This window comes from Vipera berus (genome assembly GCF_964194415.1).
Source record: "Vipera berus genome assembly, chromosome: 1".
Lineage (NCBI taxonomy): Eukaryota > Metazoa > Chordata > Lepidosauria > Squamata > Viperidae > Vipera > Vipera berus.
The window spans coordinates 345,949,143-345,975,693 of record NC_138202.1 but is presented as its reverse complement, the minus strand read 5'-3'; the positions used below and the strand labels follow the sequence as shown (position 1 = coordinate 345,975,693).

The window sequence follows — 26,551 nt, the reverse complement described above, 5'->3', positions numbered from 1 at the left end:
AACCTTCTCAGGTAGACCTGACAGGAAATACAACCCGAGAAACTAATTCTACTTTATTGTAAAGCTACATCAAAAGAATCTTGCAGGTCTGAAGGTACAGTTCTCTCGCCATCTCCTTTACAGCCTGAAAACCTGGGGGTGGGAGCACCCCTTTTGAGCCTCTTTCTCTGCTCTTTATGCACCTGTACGCTACGTCTCTTATATGACCATTCTGTAGGCAGCAACTCTTACCCCATCTCTCTCAAGATCATCCCCACATATTATTGCACTTCCTGTTCGGTTCTCACCCACACAGGTCTACCTACTTGCTCGTGCTGAGCTTTCAAGATGGCAATCTCCTTCTCCACCTCACATATGCGGCTGGTTGCCTTAGCAACTTCAGCACGCTCCAGGTCACGCTCAGCCAGGAGCTGTTCGATGTGCTGCTGCTTCTCCTTTAATGCTTCCTGAAGGGCTGTCGTGCCAGAGATCTTCCGGGCATAGCGAGAAGAAGTCTCGGTCAGCTGAAGAGGGAACATTGGAAAACCACAATGGGGAAAATTCAGTTAGCCTCTTCTTTCATCATGTCTTTAACATTGCCGCAAAATTGAGCATCGAAATACAGCCTGAACATATAAATCCATTTAAGCTGGATAGGATGAGCTCTTTCCTGACTAATCTGTCCTCAAAACCAACTACTATCATATCAGGCTTTGGATGCAGAACCGGGAAAAAGAGAAAAGAAAATGGTGCTGGTGCCAGTCAGGCCAAGGCAGACTCAACAACTGAGTTCACACACTGCACTATGTTAAAAGGGGCCTTCAATGGGTTTTTGCTTTAAATGTTATGTGACTCCAATCGCTGTGGCTTCGAAATCATGATTTATGGCTTAGAGCTCCTTGTGACCTCATCCAATTATGATTTATTCCTTAAAACACAGTAAATAGAAAATGGCTCAGTGCCGTGTGTGAACCCAGCCACCATTTCCTCTTTGATCACACTGCCAAGAACAATGGTTGTTGAAGGAGGCCATCTTGGAGGAACTAACATGGATGTAGGTCCCAGCTTGTCCATCTCTCTTTCAAAACTGTGTGTTTCTGAGAAAGCAAAAACAAAAACAAAAACCAATCATAGGCAGGCAGTGTTTTTCAATCTTGGCAATTTGTGTGGATTTAACTCCCCCAATTCTCCAGCCAGCATGCTCACTAGGGAATTCTGGGAGTTGAAGCCCATGCATCTCCAAATTGCTAAGGTTGAGAAACATTGCTCCAAGATATTCCATATACTGTATTTGGGCAACAGTCTTTGTATCAGTTCTCTCATATAACGGGAAGGGAATTGCAAGCTCAGCGATGCTATGACTGGAACTTATACAATCACTGAAAAGACATTTTTAAAAAGGAGGACGAATGACATCATAAGCATCATGACATCATCCACATCTGTTATGATTGCATAATTCACGGCACCTGCACAGTTACACCATGATGCTTGCGACATCATCAAGGCTTGTTCTGAATCTTACCAGACCACTCCGGCTAGGCCTTCCCCCTACAGAGGAGGCCACGGAACTGACAGAGCTGATGGATGAGCTGCTGGGACTGTGGGTCAAGGCTGAGACACCCATGGCCATCCTCTTACTTTTCTTCGCTTTGGCTGGGCTAGTGGACGGGAACCCAATCCGGATGACTTTATGGATAGGAGCAAAGAGTCCAAACTTTGGTGGGCACTGAAAATATCTGGAGATGAAAGAGGAAGTTGATTTTCAGCAATTTTCCAGCATAAAACATTTCCAATTTCACATTCTCTTCTCCACTGTGTGCATCAGTGAATTTAACATGTTTCACAGAGATCAGCCAAGCTGAGAACATACAACCCTTTTTTGGATTGTGAGCCATGAGTGGGTGGACCAGGTCTAAGCATCTTGATCTGATTAATTAAAATTAAAATTAAATCCAGCTAATGGAATGACTCCCTGTGCATTTAATGATTTTGTCTTCAGTCATACTAAAAAATTAAAAAGTGATTTTTGAACAATTGTAAATCCATTATCAAATCCCAACTCAGCTTTATGGATAGATAAAATAAAACAACCTCAGCATGTGGATTTATTTACTGTAGCTGCTATTCTCTTTGCTGAATCTGTAGTCACCATTCCTTTGTCCTTAAAGTGTGATATTTGATGCAAAGATCACAAGGATCAGGGTTTCTGGATTATGATCACGTTCAGCTGATTTTACCCTTTCAAGAGATGGAGGCTAATAATTTACAAATCTAATGTACAGGTATTTCCAAAGGAAACCAAAAATATTTTTAAAATACCTGATAATCAAAACAATACAATGAACTTATTAAAATGCCCAATAAGGCATAATAATGAAAATACACACAGGCAGTCCTTGACATACAACCATAATTGAGCCCAAAATGCCCACTGCTAAGCAAGGCAGTTGTTAAGCGAGCTTTGCCCCATTTTATGACCTCTTCCCATAGTTGTTAAGCAAATCACTATAGTTATTAAGTGAATAATGCGATCGTTAAGCGAATCTGGATTCCTCCATGGATTTTACTTGTCAGAGACCAGCTGGGAAGTTTACAAATAGTGATCATGTGATCCAGGGACAGTGCAATTGTCATATGCCAGTTGCCAAGCACCCATATTTTGATCATGTGACCATAGGGATGCTGCAACGGTCGTGTGAAAAACAATCATAAGCCAATTTTTTCAGTGCCGTTGTAACTTCAAACAATCACTAAATGAATAATTCGAGGACCACCTGTAGTATTAAAATAATAACGGCAATATAAAATTTATAAAAGCTATAATGTAGTGCTTGACTTACAATCATTTGTTCAGCAACTGTTTGACGTTATAGTGGCACTATCTAAAGGGAATTATGACTGATGCTCAAAATTATGGCCATTGTAGCATCCCGGCAGCCATTTGATTAAAATTCAGGAGCTCAGCAGCGTGCCCATACTTATGACTGCAAGGGTACTTCAATTCTCCTTACCCACCTATCTCCCCCACATCTGGGGATGTTTGGCCACCCTGCACCAGCAGCATTCCTTGGTGACAGCACTGGGGCTGGGACTGAAGTAGAGATCCGAGGACTTTAGCAGTCTCAGCCAGCTGCCATCTTCCTCAGGCCTCTACTTCATCGCAGTGCTGCCACTGCCACTGCGAAATACTCCCTCAGTCCCAACATTGTGGCCAGCCACCACAGTCCAAAGGCCCAGATGTCCCCATGGCCATGTACTCCATAGGCCCTGCCAGGCCCAGCTGCCGTTTGGCATCTCCCTCCCACTGCTGATGAGGTATGCCCAGCCTCACTATGTGGAGCAGCTGCTGGCCACACTAGGCCTTCTTCCCAAGCCCCCCACACACACCATTCTTCAAGTCGCATGTGCCCATTCTGGAGAGACCTGGGAAAGATGGCTTCATGTGGCCAAGAGCTGCCTCGCAAAGGGCCAGAATGGGCACAACTCATCAGCAGTGGGAGCAAGGCGATGATGAAAGTCAGCTGTGTGTGTGTGTGGATGGCAAGGGTAACTTGAGAATGGGACTCCACTGGGGCACTTCCTGCAACTCTGTAGCTTTGTGCCTCACTGCTGGAGCCTCCCAGGGTACAGTGGCTGTGCACTGTACTCTTGAAGCTTCCTGGGACAAAGCAGCTTCCTGGAGCACGGCAGTTTTGCACCACTCTGCTGGACAGAATTGGGATGGCTGAAGTTTCCAGGGATGGCTGTGGCTTCCCACCGCTGCTCAGAGGGTTTTTGCAGCCCCAAAGCACTAAGATATCCTTCAGCCGCAACGTGACAAGCAGTCCCAGAGCTGTGTGGTTTGGGGGCTGCTTTCCACCCCTCAAAACAGGGTGCAGGTCAGCCAAATGGGTAGAGATGGGGTGAATAGGGAGTTGTGAGGAGTTGAAGGGGAGGCAGTCTCTTACCTGGGAAGAACTAAGGCTGAGGGCTGAGACGGATCAAGGCCAGATTGTCTTGGATGGGATGAAGTTCGGTTAATAATGGCATTCTGATAACAATGGCAACAGAGACTGCCAGATTGCTACCATTAAGCAATGCAATCTCGTGTCGTTGTGCTTTGTGGCCACATCACTTAGCAACTGAAATTCCAACTGCAATTGTGGTTAAGTCAAGGACTAGCTGTATTAATAAACAACAAAGCTACTGCATGATAATATACGCCTATTTAATTTAGCACTTGCGCCCTCTCTCTCTCTCTCCCTCGCCCCCCCCTCCTTATTCCTACCACCAATATATTAGCCACCCTTTCAAAATCTGGTGTTTTGTAATAATGGGATTTTGTTCATTCCAGTTATCTTCAATGGCCAGTCTAGGAATGATGGGAACTGTAGTCACCCAGCACCTCCAGAGAGCCTTAAGTTTAGGAAAGTTATAGAAGGTGAAGGTTTGGAAAACCAAAGATTTTCAAAAGGAGAAAAGCTCGCTCTCGCATTTCCAATGGCTAGACGGCAAAACAACTGCAGCTTTCCCCCAAAAAAGAGAATGAAAATCAAGGCAAGCCGCAGAAAAGTGTCTGTGTGTGTGTGTGTGCGGGTGAGGGGGGGAACGGCCAATAATATGATGTGGCAGCAAGTAGTGAAAAAGCAAGGGAAGGTTTTTATAGTCATGCCAAGTCATTTGCCCAGATGTGAGCAGATGTTCCAGAACATTGCTTCCAATTTGCGGACACCCACAAGCACGCAGAGAGAGCTGGCAGCTGTTCCAAGCTGTCTTGCCTACATAAAGGAGGAATTGCTCAAGCATTAACAACATGGAAAGCTGAAGGAAAACTCTTCTATGCTGGGGAGAAGAGGCCAGCTGCAAACAGCGGCTTCCACCTGCCTTTTCCAAATAAATACAAAAACACTTGTTTGGATGCTTTCAACGAGATGCCAAGAGAAGGTAAAGAGGTCCAGTGGCAAAGAGATTTCCTTGCCAAGTCATTCCTTGGTCTTCCATACCACATAATGAGAGAGCAATCAACAGACCAGCCTTCTCTAACCTGGTGTTCTCCAGATGTTTGGGAGCTCCAGCTCCCAGAATTCATAACCTCCTGGTTATCACAGACCTTCATTTGCAATCTGACTCAGTCTACAAATCTAATCCTGCTGCCTTTGAAAGGCTGAAGAGAGTTACCAGTATTAAGAGAAAAACAAGAAACTGACTGATGCATCCATGCAGGGCTGAGTCACTGACAAAGCGTATCTATCTGATGAGTGTCCTCCGGTCTTGTGGGTGTATCGTGGTGACAACAGTGGATAGCTACTGTGTAGTGCTGAGTGCCAAGAAACCTAGATACCAGTTTGGTTTTCCACTGTGGCTAAAGCACCCATTACATCAGGGCTTTGTGTGAAATAAAAATGAAAGAAATATAGATATACAGGCAGTCCTCATCTTACAACCATTCCTTTAGGGATTGTTACAATGGCACTGGGGAAAAAAAGGACTTATGGCTGGTTTTCACACCTACAACCTTTGGAGCATCCCCAGGGTCATGTGATCAAAATTCAAATTCTTGGCTACTGGCATGTACTTATGACAGTTGCAGTGTCCCGGGGTCACGTGATCACCATTTGTAACCTTCCCAGCCGGCTTCTGACATGTGAAGTCAATGAGGAATCCAGATTTGCTTAACAAACGACCGCATGATTCAACACCTGGGGAACATGAAAGGAGTCACCTTGAAGACTGCATTATTTTTAGCCATCGGGCGCAACGGTGTTGTCACTGGCAAATCCTTTCAACCCAGAAGAACCCTTCGGTTAGCTTTGTAGGTGCTTCTGACACAATTACGGACAGACTTAACATCTGCAGTGATTTGCTTAACAAATGTGGCAAAAAAGGTCGGAAAATGGGGCAAACCTCACTTGCCTTACTTAACATGTTGGGCTCAAAAACTAGTATTAGTACTAGTGCTAAAACTAGGGGAACTGCTTTTTTTCTTTTTTCTTTTTTAACCCAAAACTGAACTGGGGATCTACCAATTTATTTCAGGCACTCCATGGTCCATGAAAATCAAAGGTTAGAAGACTTTGGTTGTTCCATGTTTCAGACTAAACAAAGCAAGGCAAAGATGGTGTATTTCATTCCCTTTCCCCCCTATCACACCATCACATCTCACTCCCAACCATCTTCTAAGCAGTTGTCAGCATCCTTAGCTTCCTTCCCTCTAGCATATTTTGCTTTGGTTGTAGACCACCCAAGAACACTTACAGTGTACATAGGACAAGTAATGCATGCAATCTTTTGTACTATTCCAAGAAGAACATTTCAAACCTCAATTATTTCAAATTGTGTGGAGGCAGAACACTGTCCGCATCCCCAAGAGATCTCCCAGGAGATCTTAAAGATGCTGCACACTAAAATTGGTGGCAGACATTCATCCACCCTCACAGTATCATGGGGAGGAAAATTAAGCCTGACAGGAAGACAGTGAGGGCATTTGGCCCATCAGGCCTTGAGAACAAATGGGAGTGGGGATGGAGAGATATAACAAGACATCTCCGTTGGCTCTAAAGAAAGCAGGCATCTGCTGACCCTGAGAGTTACGGAGATAAAATAATGAGTTAACTTTTAGAAGGAAGTCTGAAAGACAGCTAGAAGAAACTTTGACCCAACAACCAGAAAGCGATTTTTTCAGTGCAGTTCATTCCCCCAACAGAAATAGGGGTCTTATCTGTGGTTGACTTCAAGCCAAGGCTGGACAGACATTTGACAGAGATGTTTTCATTGGGATTCTTGCAGAAGAATCCACTGAGCAGAAGGTTGGGCTCAGTGGCCTGAATTATTCCAAAGGCGTCTAGAAATACCTTGTTCCAGCAACAGCTCCATCGTTCTTTCCCAAAGGTTCATCCAACTCCACACCACACCATTCCCCTTTGGCGAAATCCGTCTCCCCTACATAGCGCACCACACCGGTTTTTGTTCCACCAACCTGTTAAATCATTTGACGGAAAGAATTTTTTTGAAATATATATAATTAAAAAGATTAAACAAGTGAGATTAAAAGCAATCATTTTTCAATTCCAAAATGCAATGTGAGACCAAGATGAATGCAGCTAGTCCTTGACCCATGACCATTCATTCAGCAGCTATTCAGTTACAAAAGCAGTGAAAAGTGACTTGCGACTTATGACCATCAAAGCATTTCCCCACGGTCATGTGACCAAAATTTGGACGTTTCTCAACTAGCATGTATTGACTATGGTTGCAGCATCTCAGGGTGACGTGATCGCTATTTGCAATCTTCCCAGCTGGTTTCTGACAAAGCAAATGGGGGGGAAGCCAGATTCGCCTAATAACGCGGGATTCATCTGCAATCATTTACTTAACAACCATGGCAAAAAGGCCATAAAATCAGGCACAATTCACTTAACAACATTTGTTTAGCAATGGAAATTCTGGTTCCAAATTGTGGATGTAAGTCATGGACTATCCTGTAATAATAGCATTTGCCAAAAAGTAAAAGAAAGCCAAATAAAATTGTTGGAAGAGTTCAAGCTTCCAAGTGACGCGGAAATGCTCATCAGAGAACAAAGAGAGGAAATTGTATTAAAAATCTGTATGAAAGCAATATTTTTACTAGTCAAACTGAATGTCCACAAAAAATATGCAGTCTTTCAAGTGTCCAACAACTCTTCATCAGGCAATTATGCTCAGCTATCTGGAGAAAGCAAAAAAACTTCAATATTATATCACACGACTCCTGAGAACATAGGAATAACTCTGTTGGACCAGCCCAGAGTCCATCTTAGCCCAGCACTTTGTTTCTGACAGTGGGTAACCAGATGTCTCCGAGGTGCCCAAGCATTTCCCTTCCTCCCACTAGGCTTGCTGTCCCTAAATTAGAGGTAACTGTGAGTCTTCAACATTGATAGACATCTTCACCATTAAGAATGGAATGGAATGGAATGGAATGGAATGGAATGGAATGGAATGGAATAGAATAGAATAGAATAGAATAGAATAGAATAGAATAGAATAGAATAGAATAGAATAGAATAGAATAGAATAGAATAGAATAGAATAGAATAGAATAGAATAGAATAGAATAGAATAGAATAGAATTCTTTATTGGCCAAGTGTGATTGAACACACAAGAAATTTGTCTGTTGTGATTCAGGGTCAGCCTGTGGGTTCGGCAGTTGGGTCGGACGACTCAGAGGAGGAGGGGGTGTTGAAGAGCTTGCTGAGGGGGTTCAAGATCTTGCTGATGAGAGCCCTCAGCCAGGCCCCTCCCACCTGGTCACGACAGAGACCCAGCTGTGTGAGCCTGACAGCGTGGATGAAGATGACCCACAGCTGGCCCTGTTCAAGGACGCCCGATGCAGGAGGCAGTCAATCAGGAGTAAACAGAGGAAGGCAATGGGGCACCTCGGAAGGAGGCAGAGAGAAGCCAAGCCCTGAACTGTATAAAAGGGGAATACGTGGGAGGGCTGGTTTGCTGAAGGCAACCGCTTGATTAGTTCCTGTTTCATAGCTCCTGTTTCATGGTTGGTGTCTTGTTTTGCTGTTTTATGTTAATAAATTTGGCAGGCTTAATTCCAGCCTCTTGCCGTTTGTAAAGGGGTTGTCCCTGCCTTTTCTGCAGGGCCGGTAGCAGGCTGGTACAGAACATTGTCTTCAATGTATAAGCTCTCAGTGTGCAACAAACAAAGGGATAAAACATGAATCATGAGATATAACCATAAATCCATTTCCTTTTTAAGGCCGTTCAAATTGGTGGCCATCATATCTTGGAACACTGAACATCTCAATTCCCTTCTTTTTAGTCTTACCATCCACTCAGTTAAATAACTAGTACCTGCAGTTTTCTTTGCTCCATTATGTCCTAGTTTGATATGCAAATCAAGCCTATTTGCTTAGTTTATTGTTCGATATTTCGTGTAAATCAAGAAAAATGGTAACCAGATTTAGCGTGTAGTGCAAATAGTCAATTGTAGTATCTGATCTCTCCTTCCATTTACATTTTAACCATCTAAAGCAGAATGTAAATTAGGATAAGGACCTGTTCCATATATGCAGTGTTGTTCCCACTCCTGACACTGAATGAAATAGAATCATGGAGTTAGAAGAGATTTCAAAGATCATCTAATCCAATATTCCACAACCTCAGCAACTTTTAAGATGTGTAGACTCCAAGTCCAACATATGAAAACTTGAGGGTCAGCTTATTTGTGAATGGTGCATTTTTCATGGTACAGATAGTCCTTGACTTACAACCATTCCTTTAGTGACTGTTCAAAGTTACAGCAGCACTGAATAAAGTGATTTATGTCCATTTTCCACACTTATAACCATTGCAGCATCCCTGTGATCACGTTATCAAAATTCAGATGCTTGGAAACTGGTTCCTACTTTATGACGGTCGCAGTGTCCCAAGATCATGTGAACACCTTTTGCAACCTTCTTACAAGCGAAGTCAATGGGGAAGCCAGATTCACTTAACAACCATGTTACTAACTTAACAACTGCAGTGATTCACTTAACAACTGTGACAAGAAAAGTAATAAAATAGGGCAAAATTCCCTTAACAACTGTTTTGCTTAGCAACAGAAATGTTGGGTTCAGTTGTGATCTTAAGTCAAGGACTACCAGTATTTTGGTTAAAAATTCAAGAGTCGGCTCATCTGTGGATAAGTTAATCCTTGAGTATATCTAATAATAAAAAGCTTTCTGCTTCTGAATTACACTAACAGCAGGGAATCTCGAGGAATTCAAATGTACCTCAAGATAATTAATTACTTAAAATACTAGTGTATATATCTGAGGATAAGCCTATCAGTTGGTAAGCAGAACCCAGTCTTTTTGGTACACTTCAGCAGCTAAAATTCTTGGCTTATCCATGAATATATACAGCATTATTATTTTGGGCAGTGGTGTCTACAGCAGTCAGAACCATGATATAGAGAGTTTCAGGTCTTAGTAGCTGACTCAGCTGATAGCAAAAACCTCCCAGAATTGACTTTAACTAGATTTATGGAAATGGAATTGGATAAGGTTGCAGAAATTCTAGCCAATGGATGACTCTCACTTTGGTATCCAATTTATCAAGCATCCCAGAATTAGATTAAAAATTTCAATATTTCATTAACTGAAATAACTCTATATATTATATTGTCCTGAAAATTGCAGATTGCGCTTAAAGTCCATTTAATATATGAATAACATAGCAATAATCAACACAGTATAAATCATAAAATAAGATTAAAAGCTACAATAAATTCTATCCAAATACCTGAAATTTATTCTCATCTATCAAATCTAGAAAGTTATAATATTTAGACTTTATATTAAGAGAAACCAAATTTTGGGTGCGACTCAAGCCCATTTATAGAATTATAATCCAAAAATGATTCCCCACATGAGTTCTGTATCAGATTTATTTTTCAAATACAAACTTATTTTAGACACCAGTGTGTCTACTGCCATAATTAGCCATTCAGCATGTACTTTTCAATAATAAACAGAATATCCTTCTAGCAGTTACCATGTTCAATGTTAGTTTATGTACTTTGGGGAAATATAGTAAAGGTTTATGTACTTTGGGGAAATATAGTAAAGCAATATTTAACAAAAGTTTGCAGTTAGAATTGTTTCATTCTAGTATAAATTATTTCCCAAAATTGTTTACAACATTCCAAACAAATATGGGGGGAAAAATGGTCCAACAAAATCATTACATTTCCAAAAACCTTTTAGAGAATGAATTCTCAATCACTACTGCGGTATCCGCAACAAAACAACTTATAACTTACAAGTGTAATAGAGAATTCGTCTATTCATTGCATACCAATTATTTATATACAACTAAAACTGTCTTGCCTGTCTGTAACCTTCAATTACCCAAAACAATGCATCATAGGGCAACAGTGTGTGAAGCAAGGAACCTTGAATGGGGTAACTTAAAAAATGCATTCAAAATCTGCGATCAGCGGAATTGAAATTTCAAGGATCTTCAGAAAGCTTGTACAGGTTGTCCTCGACTTACAACCATTCCTTTAGTGACTGGTCAAACTTACAACAGCACTGGAAAAAGTGACTTATGACCATTTTTCACACATATCATCGCTGCAGCATCCCCATGGTCATGTGATCAAAATTCAGATGATTCATATTTATGATGGTTGCACTGTCCCGGGGTCACGTGATCATCTTTTGCAACCTTCTGACAAGCAAAGTCAATGGGGAAGCCAGATTCACTTAACAACCATGTTACTAACTTAACAACTGCAGTGATTCACTTAACTGAGGCAAGAAAGGGGCATGAAATGGGGCAAAACTCAGTTAACAACAGTTTCACTTAGCAATATGAATTTTGGGCCCAATTGTGGTTGTAAGTCAAGGACTAGATGTGTTTGCAAACTTGTGGGTGGGTGCTGCAATGCTACTGTGTTGCTGCAAACAGCCATGGTCACGTTGTCATGATTTTCAATGCTGCCTGCCAGGTTTCCGCAATCAAAGTGATAGGAAAACAGGTAAGAAGTTGAAAATCATTCCCCTTCCTATTGATTTCTTGCCCGTCTGTGGTCAGTCTATAAGGAAATATATCTGAAAGGATGACCCAACGGGTTATGGTCTTCTAGTTGTATCAAAATCCTGCATCCATTTAATCATACAATCTTTACATGTTCAGTTTCTCAGTCGTATTTCACCAACAATTTATAAGTGAGGCCCAGCAATCACTCTGAATTTTGCATTCTATGGTTTTCAGAATCAGTCAAGTCTCTAAGCATTCTCTCTTCTTTTCTCAGTTCTTTTCATTACAATGGTACTTATTTCAAGGTATTGAAACCAACTGGGTGGCTCTAGCCTTTCCGAAGATAAAAGTCTCTTGTCTTATTAATCTCATTTTACAGTCTGTACAATCTGTTATCTCTCTGCTGAGTTAAATAGACTATTGCAAGGTTGTGTGATGATGTGCTGCAGAAACTAGACAGCTTTGGCTGATCTCAGAAAACTAAACGTGGACAGACCTGGTTAATAATGAATGGGACGTTATTGAGAAATCTTAGAGAGTTATAGAGGTAGTCCTCGGGTTACAATTGCTTTTGGAACTGGGATTGCACAGTTAAGCGATGTGTTTGTAAAGCACAACATTTATGTGATTGCAACACTTAGCGAGAGCAATCCCAGCAGCCATCATAACTGCAGAATACACAGGTGGGAAAAAGTGGGAGTCTCAGGTAAGGAACACAGGGGTAAGCAGGGCTTAAGGTGTTCTGCAGGAAGATGTTAGGGAACATGGGAAGGCCGGCAAAGGCTTCAACCCGGCCAGCGAAGGTCACAAGTGGTTCTGCAAGTGGGTGCACACTGGAATGCAGGGGCAGAAGCTGCTTTGTAGTACAAGATGTGTTGTGACTCAGGGCCAGCCTGTGGGCCCGGCTGCCGGCTCAGATGTATCGGATGACTCAGATGAGGGGGAGGAGGAGTGTGTGGGAGACGAACCGGCTGATGATGGCTTGCAGGCTTGGCAGAGCTCCCAGCCGGGGCCCTCTTCTCAGCTGCGTGAGCCCGATAGTGCGGAGGATGATGACCCACAGCTGGCCCTGTTCAAGGACGCCCGACGCAGGAGGCAGTCGAGCAGGACCAAGCAGAGAAAGGCTGCGGGTCTCCTCGGGAGGAGGCAGAGGGAGGCCACGCCCTGAACTCTAAATAAAAGGAGTGTTTGGGGAAGGGCTGGTTGCTGAAAGCAACCCTTCCGCTTGAGGATTCAAGTTCCAGTGTTTTTGTTTCTTGTTCTGTTAATTGATTAATAAATCTTGGCAGACGCTTTTCAGCCTTGGACGCTCTCCAGTCTCTACTGTTTGAATAGGGGTTTGCCTTATTACAAGGCCGGTAGTTGGCTGGTTCAGAACAAGATCCTAGGGGGTCTCATATTTTATAGTTTGCTCCTTGGGAGAAAATGGGGCGGGGGGAGCAATCTACTGGGGTGACTTGTGAATGGCGGTCACATAATGTAGTGCATTGCAATGCGATAATTGTGAGCCAGGCTCCCAAGCACCTGGATTGTGAACACATAACTGCAGAACACTGCCATGGCTGGAAATTCAAGGACAGGTTGTAAGTCCTTTTCAGCACTGCTGTAATTTTGAACAACCACTAAATGAATGGACATAAACCGAGGACTACATGTAGTTCCAAATGTCTTAGGCTTAAGGACTTAAGAATAATGTCTAAGCTCTTCTCTTGCTCTGTAGTAACGCCAGATCTTTTCAAACCCATAAATATGCTCCATCTGCCTTAAACAATAAATAAAAATCAACATTTTAAACAAAATCAAAACATAAAATGTTTCTTCTGAACCCAGCCTAATGCAGGCTTTGGAATCTGGGTCCTCCTTCTCTCCTCCCACACCCCAGGATGCCCCAGTAAAAGACTAGAGTTAAGTCTTCAAGAGTCTTCAAAGGCAGCTCAAACAGAGACTGCATCTCTCCAGCAACAACAAGAAAATAATACCTCTTAAGAGCCAGGAGAGAGCAAAAGCTTAAATTATCCTGTCTCATCACTGTGAGGCTGTCACTGCTCTGAGACCACCCACACTCATGGAAGCGCAATGTAAAGCAACCCCTTTTTATTCCAGAATTCAAAATGGCCATAGAGAAAGCAGCAGCCTGTTCAGAACTGTAAGAAAACAAAGGTGGATAGTGAAAGATGCACCACTGCCATTAACCATCAATTTCAAGCACTGGTGTGCATTTGCTTTAGAGAAGCGATTCACTGGCTTTTCCCTCTAGAACAGGGGTGTCAAACTCGCAACGTCACATGTCGTGACGAATCGTGACTTTTTTTTGCCATTGCCGGCAATGGGGTGGGCGTGGTTTTGCTATGATGCATCCGGCCCGCGGGCCGGCAGTTTGACAACCCTGCTCTAGAAGTTCATTTCTACAGATCATTCACCAGAGGTGAGCATTAAAAGTGGCTCAGAACTCAAAGTAACATAAAAGTTTTTTTCACAGCTCTATGCCAGAACTTGGTTTCTTGGTTTCAGCTTCGCATGTTGTACCTACCCAGACACTGTGGTTTATACACTCCAGTTTAAAGGTTGGCACATTGTCTGATCCCAGTCATCCATGGTTTATTTTTGATTATGCAAACCATGGATTCATTCTGTGTGGGAATTCAGCACCTGTAGATCACCTGGGTTACATAGACCAATGGTCTGCCCATTGTTCTAACTAATGACTTTAAAATAAAGCAAAACATCAACTCACAAAAACAGGTAGTCCTTGACTTACAACCATTTGTTTAGTGACTGTCTGAAGTTACAACAGCACTGAAAGCCAGCTGGGTGTCTTTAAGCCAATCACTCAGCCCAAATTACCTCACAGGATTGTTATTGTGGGGAAAATAGGAAGAGAAAGAAATTGTGTTGGATATGTTCACTGTCTTGAATTATTTGTAAAAATAATAAAGGTGGTGTTAGGAATTAAAGTCCTAACCTGGTTTGGGTGAAATACATATAATATGGTTGTGTACCTTTAAGAAGAGAAATGGCCTAAGGGTGTGACTAATTCTATTCAGCATAAATGAATTTCAGATGTTAGACCTATTCTGGCTCTCTCTGGTGTTTTTTCTCTGACTGACTTGTTACTGTGTGTATTGATATTTGACTTTTAACTGGTAAGGATTTTTGACTTTGACTTTGTTTACTCCTGAACTGTTATTCAACATTCTTCGTTACTGACCTTGGATTGAAAACTGGACTATATGTAATTTTGTTTTTTTTTTTGTTTTGTGTTATATTGTCTGAGTAAAAATATTGTTATGATACAACTCAAGTTAGTTTGCCTTTTACTGTTTGCTTCTTAAAGGTCCCAGTACACTTTCCTTTGTGCATTGCAAGCCTTGTACAAGGCATTCTGCACATTCTAATTTTGTTTCTTAACACTGGTTATGGGCCCAGTGTGGTATTGAGGACTGGCACAGTAATGTTTACTAACTGAGTTTACCAGACAACGGCACAAGGGATATTTAATCCGTTTTATATAACTCGGCTTAATGGGTCAAACTACGTATCCTGGTCTACGCAATGTAGTTTGCTGTTGCGAAGAGAAGGTCTATGGGGCGTAGTTAACAATCCTCCTGATGTGACTGCCTGGAATCAACAGCTTGTCCATGTACGTGGAGAAGAGTCTGCTGCTCGTTGTTGGACCACATTGCGGAAGCTGTATGTTCGTGACAGTGTGGGTGCACACATACATCTCACAAGGAAGCTGTTTAGGGCTCGTCTGGAAAAGAATGGGGACATGCTGGCTCACCTAGACTTTATGAAATCAACCCTTTTGGAGCTACATGAGAAGGAGCTCATTTTTTCTGAGTTACATCAGGTCTACATCATTTTGTCATCGTTAGATGACAGCTACGACGCGTTTGTTTCGTCGCTTGAAGTTCTGTCTAAAGATGAACTAACTTTATCTTCGATAATTGGAAGACTACTGGAGGAGTACAGAAGACGTATTGAAAGAGATCAGCTGAGAGAGCTGCTACCACAGGAAAAGGAGCATACTACAGCTGCTTACATGGCAAAGAAGTGCTATAACTGTGGGGCGAAAGGACATATAGCAAAGTTCTGTAAGAAAGGAAACAAGCAGAGGAACGAAAGCCATAGGAAGGGAAAGAAAGTGGTTAATGTAGCTGTGTCTGATGCAGCAACAACCAGTAATCACAATTTATGGGTAATTGATAGTGGGGCTACCCAATGCATTACTAATTCAAAAGAACGTTTTGAAAAGATAGCTTATAGTAACAGGTACATAACTATGGCTAATGGATGGAAAATAAAAGCCTCTGGTGAGGGTAAGGTTTATTGTTCTTTTATAAGCAAAATTTAGATATGCTTTATGTTCCAAAAATTAATGATAATTTACTATCTGTTAAAGCTTTAGTTAAAGCAGGGTTAAAAGTGACTTTCCTAGGGGAGGAATGTCTTATTGAAAAGAATGATGTGAAGGCTGTAGCTAAGTTGAAAGATGGTTTGTTCATTCTACACTGCAATCCTATAATGATGGCCAATACATGTGTTAACCAAAAACCACATAACTGCATTCATTTATTGCATCGAAGGTTGGGTCATATAAACTATAATGCTCTTAGGAAAACAATAGAATTATCTACAGGAATAAAAGTGAAAGCTTGTCAAAAATATCTACAATGCAATGTTTGCAGTAGAGAAAAGAGCAAGGCAACACCAGCCAACAGGCTAGGTGGCTTTAAGACTAATGCTCCATTAGAATTGGTTTTTGCTGATATAATTGGTCCAATGAAACCGAGTTTAGGGGGGGCTTGTTACATATTAAGCATACTAGATCATTATAGCAGATATGGTTTTTGTTACCTCCTAAAATCTAAAGCAGAAACTACAAAAAAATTCTAATTGGCTTAGGTTTGCTGAAAGAAAGACACAATTAAAAGTGAAATGTATTATCACAGATAATGGAACTGAGTTTACTAACAAAGAATTCACTGATTTGTTAGTGTCTGTAGGGATAGAGCACAGACGTTCAGCTCCCTACAGGCCACAACATAATTCTTTTGTAGAGAGGCGTGGCCAAACACTGCAAGCTATGGTTAGAGCTATGCTAGAGGATTCTGGTTTACCGAATGGTTTGTGGGGGGGAAGCAGCTATTTGTGCTAATCATGTATTAAATAATGTGGTTAGTTCAGCTACTGGTAAAATTCCTTTTACGGTATGGCATGGTTGGAAACCTGACCTCAGTTATTTGCATACATTTGGTACTCCTGCATGGGTACATATTACTGCCTCATTAAGAAAGAAGGGAGAACATAGAGCGAGACAGTTAATCTTTGTTGGCTATGAATCAAATCATAAATCTTTCCGTTTCTGGGAGAAAGGAACCAAGAATGTATATTGTAGTTCAAGTGCTATTTTCCAAGAACAGTCAGGTTGGGATAGGTTAGAAAATGCTGTGTGCATTCCTCCACCAGATTTAACTGATTTCTTAGAAGATTCCAATAGAGAAGAGGAAAAATCTGCCGTTAATATTAAACAAGAGTCATTGTTAGAGGAGGTTGGGGAGGAGGAGAGAAAGGTGATTGTACCCACTAGCCCAGTTCTGCCCAGAAGGTCTACTAGAGAGAGACGACCACCGGAACGTTATGAGGCAGGGTTGATCTGTCAGGTAGATGTGGAGCCTTCTACTTTTGAAGAGATAGTAATGTATCCTGAGGAGGAAAGGGAGAAATGGAATGTAGCTATAGTTAAAGAGCTTAAGTCTTTACAAGATCTAGGTGTTTACCAAGAAGTAAAGATTCCTCAAAATGAAAGTCTACTAGGATGTAAATGGGTTTTCAAAATAAAGGAAAGCTCTGAGGGAGCAGCTATTTACAAAGCACGAATAGTAGCACAGGAGTTTGCACAGAGGAATTGTGACTATGATGAAGTTTTTTCACCAACGCTAAGAGCTTCTACTCTTAGAGCAGCATTGGTGTGGGCAGCTAGTAAGGATTATACTGTAACTCATATTGATATCGAAACAGCTTATTTACATGCTGATTTAAGTCATGATATCTATGTAAGAATTCCACCTGGAGTAACTGTAAAGCAACAGGTTAGGTTATTGTTGGAAACTAAGAAAGAGTTTGTATGGGTTGAAACAGGCTGGCTATGAGTGGAATAAGTGTTTGGTAAAAGAATTAAATACACTGGGATTTAAAGCAAGTATTGTAGATCCTTGTTTGTTTGTTAGAAAGCAAAATAATAATTTAACATTGTTGTTACTATTTACAGATGATATTGCTATTATAGCAAAAGATAACAAGGAAACTGAAAGGATTGTTTCAGATTTGGAAGGCAAATTTAGAATTAGAAACCTAGGGGCTATTAGCCATTATCTAGGACTGGATATTGCCAGGACAAATAAGCGATTTAAACTAACTCAAGCAAAGAAAATCAATCGTTTGTTGAAACGTTACAATATGGAAAATTGTAAACCTGCCAAGACTCCTATGTCTCAGGGTTTCGAGAGTTCAGCACCTCCTCAGGGTGCCTCCGATCAAAGAATGTCGATTGGTGGCCCCCAGGGGGAGGGCGTTCTCTGTGGGCGCGCCAGACCTGTGGAACCGCCTGCCGGTTGAGCTCCGGATGGCCCCCGACCTTCGCTCCTTCCGGCGCGATCTAAAAACTTATTTATTTGAGCAATCTGACCTGGTCTGATGGGTTAGGGTTGGGGTTTTAATATGTTTTTAATACTGTTTTAAACTTGGGCTAAATATTTAATCGTTTTTTAACTTTTGTATTTCGTTTTTTATATTTATTGCCCTGTACACCGCCCTGAGTCCTTCGGGAGAAGGGCGGTATAAAAATATAATAAATAAATAAATAAATAAATAAATAAATAAATAAATAAATAAATAAATAAATAAATAAATAAATAATAGCAAACCGTTTGATAAAAACACATACCAATCGTTAATTGGGAGTTTGATGTACCTGTGTAAACTGGTCAAGACCTCATATAGCTTTTACTGTAAATCACCTTGCAAGATATTGCAAAAATCCAACAGTAAAATGCTGGCAAGGTGCTAAAAGAGTTTTACGGTATTTAAAGCACACCATACATTACTATTTGTATTTAGAGCCAACAAGGGAAATGGAACGGAAAGCGTTTGCAGATGCCAGCTTTGCATCTGGTACTGTTACCAGAAAATCCACTTCAGGTCTGGTTATATTATTGGGAAACGCTTTGATAGGATGGAAATCAAACAGACAGAAATATGTTAGCTTGTCTACAATTGAATCTGAATTCTCCTGTCTATCGTTATTGTGCACTGAGCTACTGGTTTGGAAACAGTTAATGTCTGATATGGGGTTGGAATGTAAGAAACCAATAACTGTGTTTGAAGACAATCAAGCAGCTATTAAGTTGGCAACAAGCAGCTGCAGTAAAGACTAGATCTAAACACACAGATCTACCTTATCTCAATGTCAGACAATGCATTAAAGATAATTTAATAAAATTGGAATATTGTGCTACATTTTGCTGACCAGTTTACTAAGGCACAGGGTGCTGTGAAACATAAAACTGTGTGTAATGAATATAATTTAAGATTGCAAAAGTGTAAAAGTGTATGTCACCCAAAAGGGGAGATTGTTAGGAATTAAAGTCCTAACCTGGTTTGGGTGAAATACATATAATATGGTTGTGTACCTTTAAGAAGAGAAATGGCCTAAGGGTGTGACTAATTCTATTCAGCATAAATGAATTTCAGATGTTAGACTTATTCTGGCTCTGTCTGGTGTTTTTTCTCTGACTGACTTGTTACTGTGTGTATTGATATTTGACTTTTAACTGGTAAGGATTTTTGACTTTGACTTTGTTTACTCCTGAACTGTTATTCAACATTCTTCGTTACTGACCTTGGATTGAAAACTGGACTATATGTAATTGTGTGTTTTTTTGTTTTGTGTTATATTGTCTGAGTAAAAATATTGTTATGATACAACTCAAGTTAGTTTGCCTTTTACTGTTTGCTTCTTAAAGGTCCCAGTACACTTTCCTTTGTGCATTGCAAGCCTTGTACAAGGCATTCTGCACATTCTAATTTTGTTTCTTATTAACAGGTGGGATACAAACAAACAAAAATAAAATTTAGGTCCTTAGTCAAGGACTATCTTTGGTGTCCATAAAGGAGAACTGTAAAGCCAACAACAAAGTAATTATGATCTTACCGTATTTCCTTGATGGGGGGAAAAAATCTCCATCATGTAAAAAAAAAAGTTGAAAGAAGTTGCAGGTATGATTTTTAAAGAAATATTGAAAAGCATTAAAAAGCTGGAGACTGCTTTCTGCAACTTTAAGTCATATGGGAATTTCTGTGCATTCTACCTCCACACAAAAAAGGTTTAATACACAAAATACCCAAGCTTGCATTCATTATTAATTATTAATCCCACTGAATTCTGCTTGGGTTTCCTCCATAATTCCCAATACTCCAGCACAGTACTGCACGCCCTCAGGGGTTCCCCCCTCTCCTGGGTGCGACCCGCCTGCACTACATCCAATCTCGATGACGGGCCCGACCACTGGGCCTCTGAGAGATGGCCGGGCAGGGTCAGGGGCCTCCAGCATAAGCCCAACAAGAGGCCCCTGATTAAGTTCTTAGTTAAGTTTTTTGTGGGGTTAGGGAGGGGGGTGGGAGAAGACTATGGTTGCGCGGGAAAGGCACGCCTTCCAGCCACCATAACGCAGGCCAGGCCTACGACCATTCGCGACGGTGTAAAACGAGGACCAGTCGCCGATAATACCCAGTGGCGTACTGACAAACAACCCATTCCCAGGATGGTGGGGAACGGCAGAAGGTGCACAGACAGAGGGCCGTATCGTCACCGGGAGTGTCATCTCCGCTCTGTACAGGCGGTGAGACGCTCCGACCCTCTGTACTCCCCCGGAGGACCCGGGAGCGAAGGTGTGCAGCCTCCTATGCTAAGGCTGGTCTACCTGAATGCCAGGTCCGTAGCTAACAAAGCTCACCTCATTCGTGACCTAGTGGAGAGCGAGCATGCGGACCTGGCTTGCATCACGGAAACCTGGCTAGGCCCAGAGGGTGGTGTCCCTCTGGTTGACCTCTGCCCACCAGGTTTCCAGGTGCTGCACCAGCCTCGGACCCATGGGAGGGGCGGGGGAGTGGCAGTTATCATCAGGGAATCCCTTAGCCCGCGAGAGACCACCGTCCCTCAGATGGTCGGGTGTGAGTCTCTCCTACTGAGATACGGCCCAGGGGCGCAGTTGGGCCTGCTGCTGGCGTACCTACCACCTAATCGTGCAGCGGCGGCCCTGCCCGAGCTACTCGATGTCCTCTCAGGGTTGGTGGTTAAATTCCCAAAACTCATGGTCTTGGGCGACTTTAACCTACCGTCCCTGGGAGGATCGTGTTGTGACTCAGGGCCAGCCTGTGGGTCCGACAGCCGGCTCCGATGTATCGGATGATTCAGACGAGGGGGAGGAGGGAAACGAACCGGCTGATGACGGTTTGGAGGCTTTGCAGAGCCCTCAGCCGGGGACCTCTTCTCAGCTGCGTGAGCCTGAGAGTGCGGAGGAAGATGACCCACAGCTGGCCCTGTTCAAGGACGCCCGACGCAGGAGGCAGTCGAGCAGGAACAAACAAAGAAAGGCTGCGGGACTCCTCGGGAGGAGGCACAGGGAGACCACGCCCTGAGCTCTCTATAAAAGGAGTGTTTGGGGAGGGGCTGGTTGCTGAAAGCAACTTTTCCGCTTGAGAAGACAAGCTCTAGTGTTTTTGTTAACTGCGTAATAAATCTTGGCAGATGCCTTTTAGCCTTGGACGCTCTCCAGTCTCTTCTTTCTGAATAGGGGTTTGCCTTATTACAAGGCCAGAAGAGGGCTGGTTCAGAACAGATCGTCAGAACTGGCTCGTGAGTTCATGGCTTCCATGGCGGCCATGGACCTGTCGCAAATAATTTCTGGACCGACTCATGAGAGAGGCCACACCCCAGACTTGGTTTTCTTGTCTGGACGGTGGCGTGATGATATCGGTGGGGGTGCCACGACTGTTACGCCCCTGTCATGGACCGATCACCACCTCCTGCGGCTAGACTTCCCCTTTGCCACCCCCCACCGTGGGTGCACGGTGCCAGTCAGATGGTACCGCCCTAGGCGCCTAATGGACCCTGATAAGTTCCAGGCAGCGCTTAGGGACACACATGCACTCCCTGCTCACAGCTCGGCGGATGCCTTAGTGGAAGCCTGGGAAAAGGCAGCCACGGAGGCTCTGGACCGAGTTGTACCCTTGCGGCCTCTGACCCGGCGCAGATCCCAGCGAGCCCCATGGTTCACTGCGGAGCTCCGGGAGATGAAGCGTCGGAGACGGGGCCTAGAGAGCCGTTGGAGATCCAGTCGATCCGAATCCGACCGATTGCGACTAAGAATCCTCACCAGGTCTTATCTCGCTGCGATAAGGGTGGCAAAATCCAACTACTTTTCCACCCTCATCGCGTCCGCAGATAATCGCCCGGCTGCCTTGTTCAGGGTGACTCGCTCCCTATTGAACCAAGAGGTGAGGGAGGAACCCTTGCAGGGTCGAGCCGAGGAATTCGGTCAATATCTGCTGGATAAAATTGCTCGGATTCGAACTGGCCTGGACTCCAACTGGGCTGAGCTGGAAGAACAAGACATGGACAGTCTTGTCGACGTCATCTGGGAGGAATTTGATCCTGTGACTCCTAAGGAAGTGGACAGGATTATGAGAAGGTTGAGCGCCTCCACATGCTTACTGGACCCGTGCCCTTCCTGGCTGGCCTATGCAGCTCGAGAGGGGACACGAGGCTGGTTCCTAGCGGTCATCTCTGCTTCTCTGAGTGAGGGTCACTTCCCCACCGCCTTGAAGGAGGCGGTGGTGAGACCTCTCCTCAAGAAGCCCACCTTGGACCCATCCTCTTTGAATAACTTTCGTCCTGTCTCCAATCTTCGCTTCCTTGCGAAGGTTGTTGAGAGCGTGGTGGCGCACCAACTTCCTCAGATCCTGGATGAAGCGGTTTATCTAGACCCGTACCAATCGGGTTTCAGGCCGGGCTACAGCACGGAGACGGCATTGGTCGCTCTGATGAATGATCTCTGGAGAGCCCGGGACAGGGGCCATTCCTCTGTCCTAGTCTTATTAGACCTCTCGGCGGCTTTCGATACCATCGACCATGGTATCTTACTGCGACGCCTCAGGGGACTGGGAGTGGGAGGCACGGTTCTGCGTTGGTTCTCCTCCTTTCTCCAGGGTCGCTCGCAGTCGGTGCTGGCAGGGCGACAGAGGTCGACCCCGAGGCCTCTCGCTTGCGGAGTCCCTCAGGGGTCGGTCCTCTCGCCTCTCCTGTTCAACATCTACATGAAACCGCTGGGTGAGATCATTCGCAGCTTTGGAGTAGGGTACCATCAGTATGCTGATGACACCCAGCTTTTCATCTCAACTCCAAACAATATCAGTGATGCCCTCGACGTGATGTCCCGCTGCCTGAAAGCGGTCCGGGAATGGATGGGGAGGAACAGGCTTCAACTGAACCCGGACAAGACTGAATGGCTGTACGTACCGGCAAGCCAGGATATTCAGAACGTCCCATCCCTTAACATCGGGGACAAGTTACTACCCCCTGTTGATAGGGCCCGCAACCTGGGTGTCCTCCTAGACTCGCAGCTCTCCCTGGAAGATCACATAGGAGCTGTGACCAAGGGGGCCTTCTCCCGGGTTCGACTAGTTCGCCAACTACGGCCTTATCTGGACCTGGATGCCTTACGTACAGTCACCCATGCCCTTGTGACCTCTCGCCTAGACTACTGTAACGCTCTCTACATGGGGCTGCCCTTGAGATCCACTCGGAAGCTTCAACTGGTGCAAAGTGCAGCGGCACGGACACTCTTGGGAGCCTCCCGATACTCCCATATCACACCTCTCCTCCGTACGCTGCACTGGCTTCCGGTTGCCTTCCGTGTGAAATTCAAGGTGCTAACAATGACATACAAAGCCCTACATGGCATGGGTCCGGACTACCTACGGGAGCACCTTCTGCCAATGTCAGCACCCCACCGTCCTGTGCGCTCCCACAGGGAGGGCCTCCTCAGGGTGCCACCGCTCAAGGAATGTCGGCTGGTGGCCCCCAGGGGGAGGGCATTCTCAGTGGGTGGGCCAGCCCTCTGGAACTGCTTGCCAACCGAAATCCGGATGGCCCCCGACCTCCGCACCTTCCGGCGCGACTTAAAAACCTTCCTGTTCCAGCAGTCCGGCCTGGCCTGATAGCTTTAATTGGGGTCCCAGTTGGTTTTTACTATTGTTTTTATTGTTCTATCTGTATTTTACCTACCTTACTCTGTACACCGCCCCGAGTCCCTCGGGAGAAGGGCGGTTTATAAAAACAAATAAATAAATAAATAAATAATTCCCACGTCCAAGAGCATGGCCCTGCAAACTTCATGGCTTCCTCAACAGCCAGCTGCTGTTTCCTAATTACAGAGCAGTCTGTAATTTTATCCATATAAACATGAATAATTCAAGATCAGCAACAGAAGGGACATTAAAAATAAAATTTATAAAGTACATTTTTTTGAAAATCCAAAGCGCACATAGATGTAAATTGAGAAGTGGATTAGGCATCTCTGGGGGAGAGGGGGGATTGCCAACACAAGTGTTTTTTCTGCCTTTTAAACTTTTTAAAACTCTTTTAATAATTTCAACTTCACCTTTTTAATTCTATTTTTGATTTTGTTCTTATTTATGTTTTATATTATGGTATTTGTTGTATTGTAAATTACATAGAATCACTTAGTTGAGATGGGGTGGGTGGAAATGAGAGGAATAAACAAACAATTAAGACAGAATCCTTTTTAAGGACTGCCCAGAGAACAAGGCCACCCAACCCCCCAACCCCCCCTCCCTGTTGTCCCTAGCAGGAAATTGGAAGATAAAGACATGTGGCCTAAATTAAGAGTCAGTCATAACATCCACGCTTCCTCTGCAATTTTCAAATTATTCCACAGTTCTCAAGAAAGTTACTTTGCTTGCCTGTTTTACATTTACTGAAGCTTTCCTCAGCCTCTTAGTGACATCAAAATGGCTTCCTTGTTTCTCAGAACTTGTTCAGATCCATCTGTATGTTGAATCTTTAATTACAGAATAGACTATTTGAATCACACGTCTATCATTTTGCATTGCTTCCAACAGAAAAGAAAATTCCCTTGAGAAATTTATAAATAGGCAACAACTTATTTGCCCTGTTTCTCCTCAATTCTGTTTTCTAAATATTGCTGCTTTGGCACATGGAAGTTCTACACAAATATTTCAAGTACTACGAGAGGCTTTTTTATGGGAGAAAAGCCAGGGTACATGGAATTAACGGAATGCAACACACTAGTTTCCAAGCTAGTGTGGGGAGCTTCAGCTTTACTAATATGTATTTTGAAATAAGCTCTCCTAACACTCCCTAATTAGAAATGGAAAAAAAATCAGCTAGGATCACAAAGGACTTGAAAATGGAGAACAGAAAATCAGAACCAAAATCAAAAACACAAGGGATAAATAATCCATAATAGGAAAGCCTACATTTCTTAGGGTGGCCTGTTCTGTATCAAAGAGGGAGAAAGAAAGAAAGAACGAGGGAATCCAGGAGCAGATTGTGAACGACTGATTCAGATCTTTGCTATCTTTCCTTCAGACAGTCTTAGAGCTAAATTTATAGCCTACATTGATCAAATGCCTTCATGTCAAGGGATAGCCATTGACACAGCAGAGAAACCAAATGTATAAGTAGTCCTCGACTTACAACAGTTCATTTAGTGACTGTTCAAAGATGCATGTCACTGAAAAAAGTGAACTTACGACCATTTTCTCCATGGTCACGTGATCAATGTTCAGATGATTGGCAACTGACTCATATTTAGGAAAGATGCAGTGTCCCAGAGTCATGTGATCACCTTTTGCAACCTTCTGACAAGCAAAGCCAGATTCACTTAACAATTGTGTTACTAACTTAACTGCAGTGATTCACTTAACAACTATGGCACGACAGGAGGCAAAACTCACTTAACTCACTTAGCAACAGAAACGTGGGGCTCAATTGTGGTCGTAAGTCAAGGAATACCTGTACTTGGAGATGAACCAAGAATCTAAAGTGTCAAAATATAGCCCAAAAATTGGATTCAGCTTACCTGTGGATGAGCTTATCCACAAGTACAGTTGCAAGAAAAAGTATGTGAACCCTTTGGGATTACGTGGAGTTTTGCATGAATTGGCCATAAAATGCGCTCTAAACGTCATGTTAAGTCACAACAATAGAAAAACACAGTCTGCTTAAAATAATACTACACAAACATTAGCTGTTGTCATGTTTTAATTGAACATAAGATGGGTTTTCAAAATAAAGGAAAGCTCTGAGGGAGCAGCTATTTACAAAGCACGATTAGTAGCACAGGGGTTTGCACAACAGCTAATGTTTGTGTAGTATTATTTTAAGCAGACTGTGTTTTTCTATTGTTGTGACTTACATGACGTTTAGAGCGCATTTTATGGCCAATTCATGCAAAACTCCACGTAATCCCAAAGGGTTCACATACTTTTTCTTGCAACTGTAGATAAGGTAACACTTCCCATATACAGGTAGTCCTTGACTTAACAACCGTTTGTTTAGCGAGTCCCAAAGGTGCTTTATCAGGTGGCAACTGGACTTTTTTGTTTTTCTTTGATGATGTTTCGCTTCAACTCTGACTAGATGATGGGGAGTGGAAGGATTTATACTGTTTACAGACAGGTGGTCATTTCCATTCTTTTAGAGAGTCGTTGGGGCCATCAGGAGGTTTACTTACCTGTGTTCTCAGGGTCACCTGAGTGGTGTAAATGGGCGTGGAGCCTTTTTGGCTGCAGGATGTTTTCTGCCCTGTGTCCTTTCATTGTTGAAGACAGGCACAGGCTGTTGGGGATGAGTCTGTATTGTCCGCATCTCAAACTGAAGCGCAAATGGTTCCTGTAGTCTGCAATGTTTTCTGGAAATCCATTCATACTCCCTCACCATTTGAAGGGTGTTCATCCCAAAGT

At 43.2% G+C, this 26,551-nt stretch overlaps 1 protein-coding gene across 5 annotated transcripts in view; it reads right to left on the bottom strand.

Moving 5' to 3' along the window:
- The window catches only part of CLIP2 (CAP-Gly domain containing linker protein 2), a 96,997-nt gene that overhangs the window by 27,879 nt on the left and 42,567 nt on the right, over positions 1-26,551 (bottom strand). For all 5 annotated transcript variants that reach the window (XM_081324835.1, XM_081324836.1, XM_081324834.1 and 2 more), the window contains exons 4-6: positions 6,813-6,937; positions 1,505-1,718; positions 306-503 (exon numbers count right to left, since the gene is read on the bottom strand). In XM_081324835.1, coding sequence (XP_081180961.1) covers positions 306-503; positions 1,505-1,718; positions 6,813-6,937 — 537 coding nt within the window. The remainder of the gene's footprint in view (positions 1-305; positions 504-1,504; positions 1,719-6,812; positions 6,938-26,551) is intronic.